The sequence below is a fragment of the Strongylocentrotus purpuratus genome, unplaced genomic scaffold (assembly GCF_000002235.5).
Source record: "Strongylocentrotus purpuratus isolate Spur 01 unplaced genomic scaffold, Spur_5.0 spur5_scaffold_9, whole genome shotgun sequence".
Lineage (NCBI taxonomy): Eukaryota > Metazoa > Echinodermata > Echinoidea > Camarodonta > Strongylocentrotidae > Strongylocentrotus > Strongylocentrotus purpuratus.
The window spans coordinates 22305799-22324489 of record NW_022145615.1 but is presented as its reverse complement, the minus strand read 5'-3'; the positions used below and the strand labels follow the sequence as shown (position 1 = coordinate 22324489).

Below are 18691 nucleotides of genomic sequence, written 5' to 3'. Positions count from 1 at the left end.
GTGACAGAATTTGTAAAAAAAAAAAAAAAAAGATACATACAATTTCTAGCAGGTTGGAAGTGATGTTCTGTAAAAAGGAATGAGAACGCATGGTAAATCAATATGCCAATGCATACATTGTTATAATAAAGTTGTTTTAATTCAATTCATCATACCCATGCATCAATAAAAGATGGCTTATAATTTACAGCACTTATATAAACCACAATCTTATGTGACCCGACGGCGCAAAACCACCATAGAGTAGCAACAGAGCCAAAAAAGAGTGATTTCTCTAAATAGATGCCACTAATAGCTTTTAGTTTAACATGAAATTGGAGTGGCGATTTTTATTGGAGTAATTAGTGTTATGATTCTTAGGAATGTTTGGAATAGCTGGTTAATTAACCAACGAATATTTTTAGCGACTCTTTTGGTAGTTTTGGGCCAACGGGTTACATAATATATGACATAAATAATATATAAATATAAATTATCTCCATATAATATCCTGCATACCCTGAATTCCAGCTTTGCCAAAACGACTTAATTGCACATCAATGACGTCATAATAAACACTCTATGTACATAGATAATGTACTATTCACAATATAGACTTCTGAATTTACAATATCCATAATAACTATATAATTTCTTAAACGTTCTCATATCCTCCTCTCTATCTTGCACCAAGACCGAAATTTAAAATTCTTGCATCAACTGTTGCTCCACAGAGTTACGTCTGGCTTCACCAACCATGTATGGGGAAAGTTGACAAAATTAATGTCAGTTTTAGTAATGAATTCTGCATACCAGGCTTCACTTTCTGTCTGTCTACCTATTACACCAAGACTTTTTCATCTGTTTATCATCTAGAGTTAAACAAGGCATGGAAACGGGCGTGTTCACTTCAGTTTTTTTCAGTCATTGGTATGATGGACAGTTCTGAATTACGGTGAAAACACTTAAAATCACTAAATTCGCAAATTTCGCATTGGGTAATTTTCTTCCACTGTTTGCTACTTGCACTACATCATTATGACAAGAGCACAAGATTCCAGCCAATATTCACAAATGTTCTGGTGCCTCACCAGCCATGCTCCTCCAATGATTCAAACGAAGGTATACATCGCATGTGCGGAGGCATTGATGGTATCGGATAATTGTCTTCTTTCACGTCTTGGGTATGTTGCTAAGCAACGGGATGCTGAATTCCCCCAGCGCATCGTTTCTAGATAGAATCCCCTTCATCTTTATGCTCCGGGTGGTTGGTCCATTTGAGGATACCAGAAAAGAGGAATCCCTCTGTACATTATGGGGCTGCGTGTGCGCAGATAGAAATCATGCAATTGGTGATTCTGACTGTCTCTCCTAGCTCTTTACATGATTTCACCGTGCTGGAGATGCACGGGCCTGATAATAAAACTTCAGAAGTAAAAACGTATATGCATTTGCTTTGGAGACCACATATTGATTGCTTCTCAATTAGTCACTGACGAATTTGATGGGATGACGGAAAGTAAAAAAATGCATATATCCAGACGCCATGCTTTTAATTAATTAACAAATTCATATTGCAAAAATTTGTTCTCCATTTTCAACGACGGAAACAACCCGCTTTCATTTCTGTTCTGGACTGTCTCAACTGTTCTTCTTGATGATACCAATTACCAGGTACCACGTTCCACAGTCCTAAGACAAAATACACATTCAGGAATGTGCTATCTTTCATTCTCGTTGGGAAATTGATGATAGAAGTCAATGCTAGAACACGCCATAATGTTTCATATCTCCTTGAACCAATGGCGAAGAGGGCGTGCTGCCAGAAACGACCGAGAGTCTTTCTTTCTCATCTTCTGTCGGTCCCCCAGTTTGTTTCTCTTTCATGACAGTCTCATAGCTCGGTGGCAGACCTGACCGGAAGCAAACAGAATAAGATAATTGGGCATGTATACTGATTGTCTCTCATTTGAAATGTTTTATATTTTGAGTAATCATAGTGATTTTTTTTATGTTATTTATTTTTTTGTATACAGGTGTACGACATAATCATAACATGGTATTTCGAGACAAGTTCCTGCATCATTTAAGGCATCTAATAATAAACTGCACAGTCTTAGTAACAGTAATTACTTTTAAATCACTTCACCAAACTTTGTTCTCGTATTCTAGAGCCAATTATTTGTTTCTTTCTCTCTTCACTGCTATCATCTTATCATTTTTCTGAAATTCATAACTTTCTTCATCCTTCTTTCTCTTCTCTTTCTTTTTCGCTCAGCTTTCTTCTTCCTATCTTTTCTTTCACACCATATGGTCATCTCATCTTTAACAATTTCGCTATCTTATCATTCTTCTATTCTAAAATTCTTCTCTTCATTCTCCCACATTTTTCCTCTCCCTCCTCCTCCTCCTTACCATTTGAAGATGCTGACTGCCCTTCTATATCTGACGGTCTTGGTCCATGGTATGACGCGGGGAGTGGTCTCACGGAGAATGCTGGAGGTGGTTGCGGCCTCTGGATGGTCCGATGTGCCGGTATGGTGCCGATGATGATGGGGAAGCTCAACGTAGCTACAGGCTTGCTGCCGCCAAGGTATGCTTTGATCTAGGTAAATGGTGGTAAAATTGATTTTGAATTCGTAAGTTACTTGCCTATTTGCTGTTTACAAACATTTTAGAGGTATATAAGTGAACAGACAGGCGCACTATTATGTCATACAGATGAACGTTTTTTTCTTGTTCTCTCCATTGTATTTGAGGGAGATAATTATTAATGCAACATACACCCCTACATACCCACACTCAGGAGCATAGTTGACAAAATGCATGTCAGGACGTGGGCAAAAGAACACGATCATCTTCCTACATGATATTGAATACAGATGATTCTATTAAAGATGATTATTGAAGAAAACAAAATATTTCTAAAGGGAGCTGTCGTCTTTTGTCCAAAAATCAAATGTCAAATTTAGCAATCCACCAAAGTAAGCAAGCGTAAATTCAGGAAGCATAGTACAGTCCTTATTTTTTTATCAGTAAATTTTGGGATATGAGGACCATCTTTGTTCCTTCTCGGAAATTGGTAGCAAAATTATCGATAAATTCTCATTAAAATACTCAGACGCCTATGAACGGATCAACCTTGCACTTGAGCAAAATAGAAATAATGGTCCCGAATAAAATCTGATTTCAATTTCAGAACTATTGTTTTCTTAGAAAGTTCCTTCATTACAATCTTTTCATTTCTTTTTACCTCAAGCTCATAATCCAATGCGATATTTGAACATCCTTGGAAGGCACACGGTGTCAGGTCTCTGGGCAAGAAGATGGCTTGATTTGAAAGGCGTCGAGGCTCACATGCCACGTGACCTGACATTACTGACGTAATCATGACGTCACGAGTCGTCAATGTGCCTTCTTTAGATTTAAATGTCGTAACCTGAATGAAAAACGGGTTGACAGAATTAAATTGTATAATCAGTAAGACTTTTTTTGGACATACACATCGATACAAGAAAATTGTTTCTATCATTACAATCGGGAATTACATGCCTACAATTTATTCACAGTTTACTTCCAGCAGGGCCACTTACAGTAGTGAAATTGAAGCATAGGAGGGCACGTTTCCCTCTCCCCTCCTCCCACCTTTGCGACCTAATTCCATATTCTACACTCATGAATTCATGCTATTTAAAATAAGTGTAAATGGAAAGCAAGATAGGGTTTTCTACAGATTAAGAACTTGTTAAACTTGTATAAATTGAAGTGTTTACACCCGTCCTCATCCCAAGATCCTGCTTTCGTCGTAACTTGCCTCTCTACCAAATAATTGGTAATGTTAACATCATCTACAATTCGAGTATTGCGCCCACACCTTTCCACCATATTAAAGGCATCATTTAATGTTAAATCTGAGATGCACGGCCCTACGTGTTATCAGTGTCTGATATGGTGTGATATTGAAGCCCTTAACAAATTGCACTTCAAAATGATCAAGAATTGCTTCAAAAAAGTAAAAAATCTTTGAGTGACCGGTTTTACCATACTCGTTTTCCCCAATAGACTGTAGCGTAATGAAAACCGTTAGGAAAACGCAAAATTGGATTTTGATTTCCAATCATAAATATCTTGATAAGCAGACAGGCGATCGGCTCGTAAAAGTGATAGGGTTCCTGACTGACCTAAAGGCTTATAATTATCATCGCAGCATGAGCTAAATCCAGGCTTTTGTTTCAGAATCTGAGACAAAGTGTCCCAATCCCTTTAAGAAGGAGATGCGTACCTGTACGAGTGCTGCATGGATGTCGTACCGATCTGTACTTTCATCGTCATCCTCCACCTGCCCGGAGAGGATGATGGGCTCCCCCGTGGCGTAGCCTCCCTTGTCTATCCCCACCATTACTGTGACCTGACCCACGTGACAACAGCATGACGTCAGCGTCTGGGTGCTTTCCCTCATCACCGGTTCCTGTTATCGTAAGTATATAAGAAAGATTTTTTTTTAAATCTTTAAATGTTTTATTTCTCAGAACATCAACATAAAAATATACAAAATATATGTTAAATTTGTTTTGGTGTAAATAAACAATGTTACTGTTGTACACATTTATAATTTTAACTTTAAAGAGACAGCTAATTCATTTTAAAACGATTATTATCTGAAAATAAATCATTTTATTACGTTACAAGACACAACATGAAAATGAAAACTCGTATTTCTTTAAAATCTTTGAACCGAAAAATTATTTTTAACATTACAAAACACAGAAAAATTTATTGATAAATTTTGATTATTTTGCTTTCTGTTTGCTTTAAGTTTCAAAACCGTTTGAGGTGTAGATATGAAACATCATGAGCATAGTAAAGACATTTGATATTCATTTTCTGAGATTAAGGCTTTGATATAATTATGAGTGGAATCCCTCTCCTCCACCTTGAGATGGTCAAACTAGCTCGTCCTCTTTCAGGATAATGCTTTGATCCTTGCATGTAAATTCAAATTCTTGAATATAATGTTTGGCTTCTCCCAAACATTTAGGGCTCCCTAAGAGAATTGCCTTTGCTATTAATTTCTTAGTATTTTTTATTTAACTTTAAATGTATTATAATTACACTTTCATTTCCATGAGGATGTTCATTACTCAAGGACAATTAGCATAAAAAACACTATATATTTATTAAAAGACTGAAGACTGAACCCTGAAGACAATAGGTACAACCTATTGAATCGTCGAGACAGAGCATGAGTGAACCCTTTTCAGTGTCGATTAACTCTGTCGAAAAATACGTGGTTGAACCGCAAACCTCGAATCTATCATCATCTTGGAAGCCTTCAAAGATTACACTATATTTTTGTTTTGGTTTAAGTTTTAAATTATATCCTTATCCTTTGACGAACTTTCCTTGATCCTTACCAGAATATCATCCACAACATTCAAGTCCAGATCTCTTTTGATGTTGAACTGTCTCTTGACCTTGTGAGCAGGTTTGTCATTCAACCGATGAATCTTGACCCGGACGTTATAGCTGACCTCTCCCGACTGCTTCCGGATGATAGGCGGAAGCAGGGCATCTGGTAGTCGATACTGGAAAGGAAATCTGTGTTCACCGGGTGAGAGTGTCTTGGGACTTTTATCTCCTTGGACTGGAGGAAATGAAATGAATGACACATCCATATAAACATCATTTGCATGATATTTTTTTTGCAGCTTTAAATTAATATTTGATAGCATTTTCCTTTAAAATATTTTAATATTATAAAACGTATTGATATGATCATAAAACGTACACAATTTGTATTTCAATGTTCAAGCAAAGAGACTGCCATTTAGAACTTTAAAATGTAAACTTTACTGACAAAACGAAAATCGAAACGAAATACCACTTTTACCTACGCATTTCTATATCTAAAGAAATATTTTACTCAATGATTTGTTATCTTGTTGCCTCTAGATTACAGGAGTCATTATTTCTATGACTAATATATGGGTAGTATGTTCTATTGTACTTTGTAATAAGATATTATAGTATAGATACCACAATAACATTCTGAGAAAAATTAAACTTTGTCTCAAAGCCAATCTCTTCACTTAGGAATCTTAAACAATTTTATATCTTCTTTTATGAGACATGCACTCAAAAAACTAGTATTGTGTATAATCTATACTGAGTACAGATAAAGACAAATATAAATTTACTCAACTTAAGGTGTGGCGTGCCATATTTACAGTAAAATACAATTTCCAGAATCTTATAACTATAGCATCGTGCTGTAATCACCCGCCAGCGACCTCCATTATACATCTTATTAATTACTTGATGTTGAATTATTGAGCGATTTGGGCCTCGTGTCTGTGTTATCAATGCGACTCTCGTATGAACTCTCACACATATTACCCATTTTCATAATGTAACTAAATTGTTAATAATGATTCTAGTAAATGAAAAGCAGTTTTAGACGTCAAAATCTTTAAAACCAAATACAAGTCCATAACTGCTTTGCATACGAACTTAGAAGCTAAAATATTTTTGTAAATTAGATCATTCTAACTGGCGAATGAAAAGCGAGGCAAAATGTGCATTGAACAAACACTGACCTATTTTTATCTATGTATCATTTCCACAGAGACAAACACTCGACTGGATGAATCTTATATCATTTATTCATGTTTGCGAGCGAAGGCTTCAAGCCCATTACGTACGGCATTGACAGCATAATGGGTATGTTTATCATGTTGGCAAAGCACGGTTTATTATATCGAGCGGACCCACAAGGGGGAGTTCATAAGGAATGCATGAATCTGGCTACCAGAATCCACAGTCATGTAGCATGGAAGCGATGACGTAGCTCTTCAGAGTAGGTAGGGCATGTGTCCCTCTTACATCGAATGGCGAAAATAAAGAAGAAAGTAAGGAAAAGAGAATAATGAGGGGCAAAGCGAATGATAGGAATGGAAGGTAAAAAGAAGATGATTAGACCCCTCCCACACCCTACCCGTAATAGCGGCTGGCCTTGCTATTCTCATTAAAACCACTAAATGAGACCGATAGCCCCCACCCCCACCCACCGCCACCACCATGATACCAGTGTCCCTTCAATGGATGGATACAACCTACGCCACTGTGTAGCATCAATACAATAAACCGATGTAAATAATGAATTATGACGAATAAGAATGTAAAGATTGACTCCACATTACGTTTCATTGGAAATATAAATCTAAGGTTTTAAGAGGTTTCATACTGGTAATCATATTGATATTGGCGGAGACACTGCCTGCAAGAAGCTTTCTTAATTTCACATGTCACTTTTGATTTGATTTTCATTAATCGCCAGAAAAAATGTATTCCTAGAAAGAAAAGGAAAGTGAGGTTTATGAATCCAATGAAGTTTTAAATCATGAATTGGATAGAAATTTGGAGTAGGGGAAATTATTGTCCTTCAAGATTATCCTAAAAAATCTGGATGAGAATAACATGTGGAATGCATACTTCGTATCAAGGGAGTAATTGACATTTTGTTTCCACCTCCGTAGCGTTTTAGTCCAGCGATTGTGATCAATATGACAGAATAGAAACAAACACAAGTGATAATAAAATAATACAAATTAAGATAAAAACAAATTCACTGAAATCACTCAACTGGAAATTCAAATCATGAATTATAAGGAAAGCAAATTGATCAGGATTACAATTTATGAGGTTAAATCGCAGACAACGATGTTGGAAATAGGATGCATACTTCGTGTTAAGAACGTAATTGACATTTTGCAACCACCCCCGAGCATTTTAGCCCAGCGTTTGTGATCAGACTCCCAATCTCTTACGTAAACAGAGGCGAGATTTATGCATTGGGATGACTTCAGGAAAGGGCAGGGGTACTGAAAGGAGACGAGAGGGGAGATGAGAATGGGAGGGGTTAATTGGTTTGGTGATCGATGAATGGTTGTTTTGAAAAACAAAACAAAACATGCACCAATATCTCTCATTAAAAATAAAAAGTTATGCAATATTGAGATATGGCAGTAGTCAGTAAATTTATGTATACAGAAATGTACCTATTAACATCTCATTTATATATTTACAAAATTGTGTTGCCATCCACTCGACAATCCCCCCCCCCTCTCTCTCTCCCTCTCTCTCCCTCTCTCTCTCTTTCCCACTGTGTGTATAATGTATGCACTCTATCTGATTTTGTCCTAAATTGCTCAATTTTAGATTTTTTTTCTCCATCTGTCATATCTATTAATGCTATCGTCTTCCTACATGTACATTATGTGAATGGTTCTGCTACATAAATAAAGAATGACTTTATGATGAAAAATCAATTTATCAAATCTAGCAGATTCTTACGAGAAAAAAAAAATCATTTGCATTATACAAATTATTGATTACTCATTATTAGAGTAAGAAATAGGCATTTTAAGAAGGGAAACGTTTAATAGCGAGCACAAAGACTTTAATGAGCGTATGCTTGGAATCCGAATGCCCTGAGAAAACAAATCCTCAAAAAATATTTGGCTTGTAAAGTTGAATTTTAATAACCCTTTATCAAAACACACACCGTGAGTTTCGATGCTGCCAGTGCAAAACCTCTAGCCTGGAATGCTACCGTAATTGAATAACCAAAATACAATTATGGTTCATGCGGTAGAGCTGTGTTTGCCTAAAATTTAACGACCCGCTTATCAAATTGACTCACACATCCACACAATCGGTCCAATAGTCTTATATCACTGTATATTGCTTTGACCTTAAATCACTCAATGGCTCCCGTCATAAATTAAAATACCTATCGCTTTATCCCACCTTGTATTCAAATCGTTCACCACTATCTATCATTTTCACTTATACTTTACCCCATTATTTGATATAAACTTACATTACACTCTTTAGTCTTTACATGATCTGCAGTTTCAACATGAGTAGCCATTTTATAACGCTCATCTGAGTATAAATTGGCGCCATATACGCGGCGCCTCAGGCCCTGAATAAAACACATGCACGCTTCTTGATCACGTGACGCTCCAGACTTGAGCGGCTTAACGAAGTTGAATGCTGCTTATGTTGCGGTCTGTGCGGATAATTGATACTGTGCCAGTACAATCACTGCTCAAACACCGTCATGATTATTACATCCTTGGTTACAACGCACGTGTCGGGTATACGATCGATGAAATCAAGGCACCGAATTAGCTTATTTGCGTGCCAATAACCTCCGATTAATGCGATTTCACGACATATTTTGGGATTATGTTACAATGATTATTAGATGTATGATATTATTGTTGTGAAGAATTGATTCTTCACATTTTCTTAAGGAATTAAGAGTGTCTATTCCAACAGAGATTGTGTCTTTGGTAAAATATAACTGACTGCACCAATCTCATTAAAAAAATTGGGGGGAGTGAAGATATTGATATTTTCAATTTTGAATTTAAGTTTTAGCACATTTCATTGAACCAAATTTTTTGTTCGCTTCCGTATTAGTAATGGCCTTTGTTATTTCGATTATTTATGAAAATTCATTATTTCTTCATTCTCTCCCCTAGGTTGTAATACTGCATCAAGTCTCCCCTTCTCGTTCTTCAATTATCTGTCCCTATCTATCTACCTTTATATGTATCTATCTATCTCATATCTCATCTCTACCTCCCTTGTATGATAGAAATCAGTTGGACTATCAATTTTCAATTCAGTCAATTTGAATGTTGTTTGGGTTAGGTTGTCACGATTATTGGGGGTTGATGGGTTAAAGAGAACTAAATTTATTTCGAAATTCTATCAGAAAATTTAAAAAGCAGCTAAAAATATCTGCTTTTTAAAGATGATTTGTTTTTATATATCCTATTCCAGGTTTTCCCCTCTCTCTTTCTCTCTCTCTCTCTCTCTCTCTTTCTCTCTACCCCTCCCTCTCCTTCTCTCTCTCTCTCTCTCTCTGTTCATCATACTGCAGGCATTTCATTTTAGAAAAGCACGAAGAGGTTTGTAAGAATGTCTCTTTAGACTCAAGCAAATTGTATATTTTAGTTAATGCTATTTCGTGATATGGGTGGAAGATACAAAATACATTAAGTAAAATTTGACTTTCGTGTATCTCTTATTTATAGATAAGCATTACTCCCGAAGAATATGACCTCCCACTCCAAAACTCGTTCCTCATCATCATAATATGCAGATTATAACAGTTACCTTCGCCGTACAATATCCAACTGTCTTTGAAGAAGTACTCTGTCGAAGCATATGATTTGTCATCTTTTGTCCAGTGAGTTACCGATTTTCCTTTGATTTTGATGTCGATATCTAGCAAAGAAAAATGGTACAACAGGTTATTTGCATTGCAATATAAATAGTCACATGCAAAATCGTCCGCCATGTAGGCTAGCTTACAGGTTACCCAAAAGTACATTACTAGTTATGGTTCATTCACAAATCTTAACCCTAATGTACTGGAAAATCCTCATTGCATTTCTAGTCATCATATGCGGCGATCCGGTATTCAGAAGATAAAATACTAAGATCTTTGATGAAAAAAATTCTATTTTATATGTCATATAGCAAATATCACTTCATTTGCAACATAGGGCCTATACACGTACTGCACCTTGCCAATCTTAATATTTACATTGACCTATCGAATTAACTGACCGTTAACGGAAATAGAAACATTAAGTGAGTAAACGGTGACAGGCGTTTCAAAATTATCGACATTTTTTTCTATTTGACTCCTTTTTCTCGACTGTGATTTTTTTATTTGATAAGCTAACACCTGCCCAATACAAAACGCGACAATGCGAATGCGCGCAAAGTAAATCGATACAATACAAGATGCCGAGTATCTTAAAGATGCTCACCTAAGAAGCTTTTCTTGTGTTGGAGCACGACACGGACGAAACCTTGCATGACATCCCCCGGTCTGAATTCTTCCCCGTCATCGTCCGCGAATACGATGTCCAAGATATCCACTCTTAAAGAATATGTGTTGGGCAACGCCATTTTAGTTCGAAGAAGAAAGCGAGGATATTATTAAACCACCCGTGGGTTTTAAAATCCGTGTGTGTGCATAAAATTAATGTTACCAAGTGTAAACACTGCCGCTCCTGTATACATAATGCGTGTATTAGGTATATCTGTGGCGCTCTCGCATTTAATGCGACAAATAAAAGGTAACAGGCAATCCGACTGGCTAGCGAGCGAACAGTCGCGGCCGGAGTCGCATGTAGAAATCTGTTGCCTGCTTTTTTAGGGGAAAGCGGACGCACACATAAACTACACATCAAATACTATTCCTGTGCTTTTTCGTCGAGTTTGTATTTCGGAAGCTGTTAGCGATGCGATACACGGGCACACACTCTCGTATCCCCGCACAGAGCAGGTGGAATACGATTTAAGGGGGGAAAGAGCTTTGCGAATGGGACCTCATTTCAAATTTATGCGATGTAGGAGCGCGCTCATTTTCTCTCAGTCGTCCTTAAAATGATCTCGGTGAGTGATTGATCGTGGAAAATGCCCTAGAGATCGAAGGATGTTAATGTATGAAAAAGTCAGAGAACATGAGTGGTTCGCTACTTCAATATCTACTCTAGATGAATGGCAGTAACCACGGTGCTTAATTGAGACATGCATGGGTATTAGTTTCTCATTTTGATTAAAAATGAGTAAGATGAGAAGATATCTGAGTATGCCATGTAAAACAGATATGACTATCTTTTATAGAAATTAATCTGGATCCTTTTCAAACATCTAAAAAAAAGAAGTAGAGTTAATAATCTTTTAGAAAGGTGTGTTGTTGAATTTGAGATGAAGGTCTATGAAGTTCATAATCATTATCAAAGTGATGATTACTATAAAGTATAATGACGAAGCTCTAATTTCAATACCTTGTTTTCTTTTTCTTTTTATTCTATGTGCCTCACTCTCTTCCTTTCTCTTGCTATACCCACTCCTTTCATTTTTTTTTTAAATTCCCTATCTCTTCCCTCTCCAACCATCCTCTCACCCCATCACCAACATCTTTCTGTAAACCCTCTTCTTTTCTTCTCCTTTTTTAAAATTCTTCTCTTTTTTTTTTCTTCTTTTTTTTTCTTCTTCTTCTTCTTCTTCTTCTTCTTCTTACCACGATTATGAACTAATGACTACAAGTGATGTGAGGAAGATAAGTGCAATAATGGGATAAGGGCATTAGTTGCCTCGGGACTGCTTTCCCTCTCTCTCTCTCTCTCTCTATCTCTCCCTCTCTCAGTCCCTCTTCCACTCCATAGTCCAATATTTAAGGTCAATAAATTATGTATGGTAACAAAACCAATCAATAAATTGGGCATAAAATTCATATGCAGCGATCGCATGATTCAATTACACACTGTGGTATATGGTTGATCACCCATTACGAAGTTGAAAATATATAAGAAAGAATGAGAATATGCACTTGAATATTTAAACCTCTTTATAATATTTATTAGAAAAGTGGAAAAATTTAAAGATATTTATTTGACACATTGGGCCCGAACCCCATCCAAACTATAGATTTACTGGCGGCTCCATGATGGGTTTAATTGGCATCTGTACAAAGCAGGAAATTATTATTTCAATTCATTTAGATTGCGAAATTGTACATATTTTGTAGATTGTAGGTATGCTCAATTCTGTTTAAAACGTTATTTTTCATTTTCTTTTTTAAGATCAGGAATAAAAGTAATAAACGAATAGGTTTTGTATCATTGCATGTATAAGAGTTTTGTTTGTTCATGTTTAACGAATGTTGTTTAAAAGAAAGCTTTGGCAATCTGTTTTATAAAATGTATCAAGTTCCAAAAAAAATGAAGCTGTAATTAGTAATTTTAAAAAATGTATTAAAATCATTTCAAAATGAGTCCACAATATTATGACCAACAATCTTTGTTTTTAACAGTTTCAGTTTTCAGTTTCTGTTTCTGTTTAGTTTATTTCATCACATTCACGTTCATTAGTCATGAACACTAAATGATAAGAATGATAAATTATTTTTGTAATAGGTGTAAAACTACATACAGAAATAATTTTATGAAGCCATGAAAGTAATAACAGCCCGGTTAGCTCAGTCGGTAGAGCATGGGACTCTTAATCCCAGGGTCGTGGGTTCGAGCCCCACATTGGGCGTCCTTTTTTTAGCGCTTAGAGACTTTTTTAGTATTATTATTATTATTATTATTATTATTATTATTATTATTTTTATTATTATTATAATTATCATTATTATTATTATTATTATTATTATTATTATTATTATACAATCGAAATTACATACGGTGATATAAATCTCATTGCATTGTATTTACGCTGAAATTTGACAAATATATTTGCAGTGAAATATGAGGGAATCCAGTACGAATCTGAGCTTTTAAATTGTAGATTCCCTTATATATAAGAGTAGTCTGTTGTGCACGTAAATTATATTCGATTAAAAAAATATATTAAAAAAAAAGAAACGAGAGAGACGAAATAAGATGAAGAACTAATAAAAAAAGAGTTGTGAGTTTAGACATAAATGATTCCAGGTTGAATTATAGAGTTTACATGAGTAAAAGAGTGGGGCTTAAATCCAACAACATTAAAGGGATGTAGCAAGCTTTCTTGTTAATGATGCTATGTTCATCTAACTGTGGTGTGTTGGTTCCTGCCCCACTATTTTCACTGTCGTTCCAGATAATGTTCCAGCTACAGAAGACACCGTGATTATCCCAAATCCTTGGATGCTACCAACTCCGTTTTGTTGACTGTAGAGGGCGGAGAAATAAGAGAAATGATTGGGAAGATAAATGTAAAGATACTCAGTCATTTGATATGAAGAATTCTGTGGTTATATTTTAAAAGATGTTTTATTATCAGCATAGTTTTTGCTCCAAAGTCCTTTTATAAAAGGACTTATACATATATTTAAATCTTTTATATATTATAAAAGACAAATAGTTGTGATGTACTAAGGGAAAAAATTACAACAAGTTTTGAAAGAAAGTGCTTCCATTTTCCTACAATTCTTAATGCGTCCTTTGACAATTCCTCTGGAAAAGCCGTTATATAATTCTTATTACCCTTAGTATTACTATTAGTATTACTATCATCATAATCATCGGGTGCTTGGAGCTTAGAGGATTGTCTCGACAAGCGGACTGAAACTACTGCACCAAGCAATAAACAAAATACAAAGAAAACACCAGTCTTGCGTTTGGCAAGCTGGAACGTTAGGACCATGTGTCCTGGCATCACAGACGATCTACTTGAGGTTGATGACACCCGCAAAACAGCGATCATCGACCGTGAGCTAAAGAGGCTCAACATTGACATTGCTGCTTTGCAAGAGACAAGACTCTCTTCAGATGGTAGTATTAGAGAGGAAGACTACACTATATTTTGGCAGGGCAGAGAACTGCAGGAAAGGCGACAGCATGGTGTTGGATTTGCAGTAAGGAACTCCTTACTCTCCTCAATTGAACCACCAAGCAGAGGCACAGAACGCATCCTCTCACTTCGACTGCAAACCGCCTCAGGTCCAGTGAACATCCTGAGCTGTTACGCACCAACCTTCTGCAGCTCTGTGGAGACTAAGGATCAATTCTATGAGCACCTGGACTCTGTCATTGCGAACATTCCTGCCAACGAGAACCTATTCCTACTAGGAGATTTCAATGCACGGGTGGGCACGGATCATGACTCCTGGCCCAAATGCATCGGACACTTCGGCATTGGAAAACTGAACGAAAATGGTCAAAGATTGCTAGAAGTCTGCTCCTATCACGACCTATGCATTACGAACACATTCTTCTCCACAAAACCATGCCACAAGGTATCCTGGAGACATCCTAGGTCTCATCACTGGCACCAGCTTGACCTTGTTATTACACGAACTTCATCCTTAAACAGCGTCCAAGTCACCCGTAGTTACCACAGCGCTGATTGTGACACAGACCATTCACTGATTGCCAGCAGGGTGCGCCTTCAGCCCAGGCGAACACATCGCTCAAAGCAGAAAGGTCGCCCCCGCATAAACACTGCCAAGATATCGAATCCTGACTTGCATGATCTCTTCGCCGATTTCATCGAACAGGCCCTCCAGGACTGTCCTTCTACTAGTGCTGAAGAGAGATGGAATCACATTCGCGATGCTATCCATCACTCAGCCATGAAAATATATGGCAAAAGAGAAAAGCAAAACCCAGACTGGTTTGTAGCTGGAATCGCAGAATTGGAGCCTGTCATCGAAGCAAAGCGAGCAGCACTCGCTAACTACAAGAGTGATCCATCTGTGAAGACACTCACAGCTCTACGAACAGCAAGGATGGATGCCAAACGGGTTGCTAGACGCTGTGCCAACGGTTACTGGTTGAGCCTTTGCCAGAGCATCCAACTGGCTGCAGATAACGGCAACACCCAGGGTATGTACGCAGGCATAAAAAAGGTCTTTGGACCAACCATCAAGAAGACATTACAACTCAAAGCATCCACAGGAGAGGTTATCACAGACAAAGAGCTTCAAATGGAAAGATGGATTGAGCACTATCAAGAGCTGTACTCACGGGAGATTGAGGTCAATGAAGCTACCATTGAGAGTATTGAAAGCCTACCTGTCATGGAAGATCTTGATAGTGAACCCTCCATAGAAGAGCTGAAAAAGGCTGTGAACTCCCTTTCCTCGGGTAAGGCCCCAGGAAAAGATGGCATACCCTCGGACATAATCAAAGTCGGAAAGGACACAGGTCTTCTACGCCATCTCTATGAGCTTCTCTGCCAATGCTGGAAAGAGGGAACGATTCCACATGATATGCGTGATGCTAACATCATTACCTTGTACAAGAACAAAGGGGATCGCAGTGAGTGCAATAACTATCGTGGAATATCCCTCCTAAGCACTGTTGGGAAGACGTTTGCCCGTGTGATCCTGAGCAGACTGCAAACGCTTGCAGCCCGTGTGTACCCAGAATCGCAGTGTGGTTTTCGGGCTGGAAAATCAACAATCGATATGATATTCTCCATTCGACAACTGCAGGAGAAAAGTCGGGAGCAGAGACAGCCACTGTACATTGCCTTCATCGATCTTACAAAGGCCTTTGACCTAGTCAGCAGAAAGATCCTCTTCAATCTGCTACAGAAGATAGGATGTCCACCTACACTGCTAAGGTTGATTGTATCCTTCCATGACGATATGCAGGGCACCATCCAGTATGACGGCTCTACATCGGCCCCCTTCCCAATCAAGAACGGAGTGAAGCAGGGATGTGTGCTTGCTCCCACGCTCTTTGGGATCTTCTTCTCTGTGCTGCTATCACACGCTTTCAGGTCATCTCAAGACGGCGTGTACATACACACACGAAGCGATGGAAAACTGTTTAATCTTGCACGACTTCGGGCGAAGACGAAAGTGAGGAGCATCCTGATTAGAGAGATGCTATTTGCAGATGATGCGGCTTTGGCATCCCAGTCTGAGGAAGCTCTACAGAGGCTGATTAACTGTTTTTCAGAAGCATGTGCAGACTTTGGCCTGACCATCAGCCTAAAGAAAACAAACATCATGGGCCAGGATGTACGCAGCGTTCCCGATATCTCCATTGGAAACTACACCCTCCAAGTGGTTGAAAACTTCACCTACCTCGGCTCCGCGATATCCAGCAGCCTCTCCCTCGATCCCGAGCTCAACGTACGTATTGGCAAGGCAGCAACCATGATGGCTAGACTTTCAAAGCGTGCCTGGAAGAACACTTTACTAACTACCAACACAAAAATGAAGATCTACCAGGCCTGTGTGCTCAGCACTCTCCTGTATGGCAGTGAGTCGTGGACCCTGTATGCACGTCAGGAGCGCCGTTTGAACGTTTTCCATCTCCGCTGCTTGAGGCGAATCCTAGGCATCAAATGGCAGGACCACATTCCAAACAAGGATGTCCTCAAGAAAGGAGGCATGATGACCATCTATGCTCTTCTATCACAACGACGACTGAGATGGCTTGGTCATGTCAGCCGAATGGAAGACGGCCGCATTCCAAAAGACATAATGTATGGAAAGTTAGCGACCGGGACCAGGGCTGTTGGAAGACCTGTCCTTCGCTTCAAGGATGTGTGCAAGAGGGATATGAAGGCCAGTGAAATCAACCCTACAAACTGGGAAGCATATGCCTCAGACCGTCCTGAATGGAGACGCGTTGTAAAGACGGGTGTACAGAGGAGTGAGCAGAGGAGAGTAGAACAGTGGGAGGAGAAAAGACAACAACAACAACAACAAAGACAACAGCTAGCTACGGCTCCAACAGCACAGCCACAAACGACTTTTATTTGCAGCAACTGCAACAGGACCTGTCTCTCTAGGATTGGACTGTTCAGTCACAGCAGGAGCTGCACACCAAGAAACTGACAACTATATAGCGCAATATTCTATTGTCTTTCGAGACAGACAGATGCCGAAGAAGAATTATTATTATCATTATTATTGTTGTTATCATTGTTGTTGTTACTATTTTATTTGATTTATGTGAAATATTATCCTAAATTCTTTGAAGGATTTTTCGTTAGCTCGTACTTTTCCGAATATTACCAGGATTCGTTCCTGGAATGGTGTCAGTCAAAAAAAGAAATTAAAGATTAGTATTAAATGTTGTGTACTACAATGTATTAGTATTGAAATACGCTTACCTTGGAATAACATTCGACGTCATTCGATTGTATTCAAAGATAACATTTTAACGAACTGATTCCTTCACAATGATGTTTCGTACAGAAGGATTATTGTATAATGATTCGGTAAACACACACTAATTCATTTTGCAGCAATAAAATTATTGTTGTTTTTTTTCTTCTCACAAATGCGCCTTGAGCATTTCATATCATGTGAATTTAGCGCCTTACCAATCTAAATTTTATATTATTATTATTATTATCATTATCAGTACATATTTCTTCACTTTTCAAGAAAAAACACTATCTTTGTTTCCTTTTGCATGGATCATCCAGAGAGGCAGAGATAGACACCGGGAGACAGAAACAGACGGACAGGGGGTATGTAGGTCAGGAGGGGAACATAATATAATATAAAGTAAGAGCGAGAGAGAGAGAGAGAGAGAGAGAGAGCGAGGATGATGCAAAAGAGACAAGGAAGAAAAAAACAACATATAGTTAAGTAAGCAGAGACTGTGGCGTATATATATATATATATATATATCCCTGTCGTAATGGAGAAAATGGTATGGAGTTAAAGAACCCTAGTTACATTCATTACATGAGGTGTCGAAGTTGAGTGGTCTGATCACTTGACTGGAAGTGTAAAGGTCGAGGGTTCGAGGTTCGAGCGCGCACACGCACACAAAAAGAAGTTTATTTTTAAATAAACGCCTGATGTTCTAATATAAACACTTTTGAAACATTTTTGACAAACGACACTGTATAAGAAAAAGTAAAGTTTTCTCCTCACTTTGAAATAATAAACGTATGATTTACTCCTTAATCAACATAATAGATACGATTTCATAAAAAAAGGTAGCTAAATCGGTATTAATACTGCTCTGCCTGCGAGCCTTGTAATTATTTAATTACTCCAGCAATTGCCAGGTACTTGTTTAGATCTGAATGGAGAGAGATATATGTGCCAAAATAATAAAAGTGCCGGGCTGTGATTCGAACCTTCAACCTTTGTATTGAGAGTCAAGTAAATAAACTACTATTAGCCTCTTTACTCTTCTTTTTTTTTTAAATT

General features: G+C 37.8%; 1 protein-coding gene and 1 non-coding gene across 2 annotated transcripts; one reads left to right on the top strand and one right to left on the bottom strand.

Moving 5' to 3' along the window:
- Nucleotides 1-118: 118 nt before the first annotated feature.
- LOC577930 (arrestin domain-containing protein 1) lies at nt 119-11044 on the bottom strand. The gene is made up of 7 exons (XM_778128.4): nt 10833-11044; nt 10171-10281; nt 5394-5623; nt 4262-4447; nt 3233-3418; nt 2395-2584; nt 119-1892 (listed from the first exon to the last, which is right to left on the bottom strand). Exons 1-7 carry the CDS (start codon nt 10972-10974, stop codon nt 1744-1746), a joined length of 1194 nt encoding a protein of 397 aa, XP_783221.3. The 5' UTR covers nt 10975-11044; the 3' UTR covers nt 119-1743.
- A 1996-nt stretch (nt 11045-13040) lies between these two features.
- On the top strand, nt 13041-13113 carry TRNAK-CUU. The gene has a single exon. It is a non-coding gene; the product is annotated as a tRNA-Lys (tRNA).
- Nucleotides 13114-18691: the final 5578 nt, after the last annotated feature.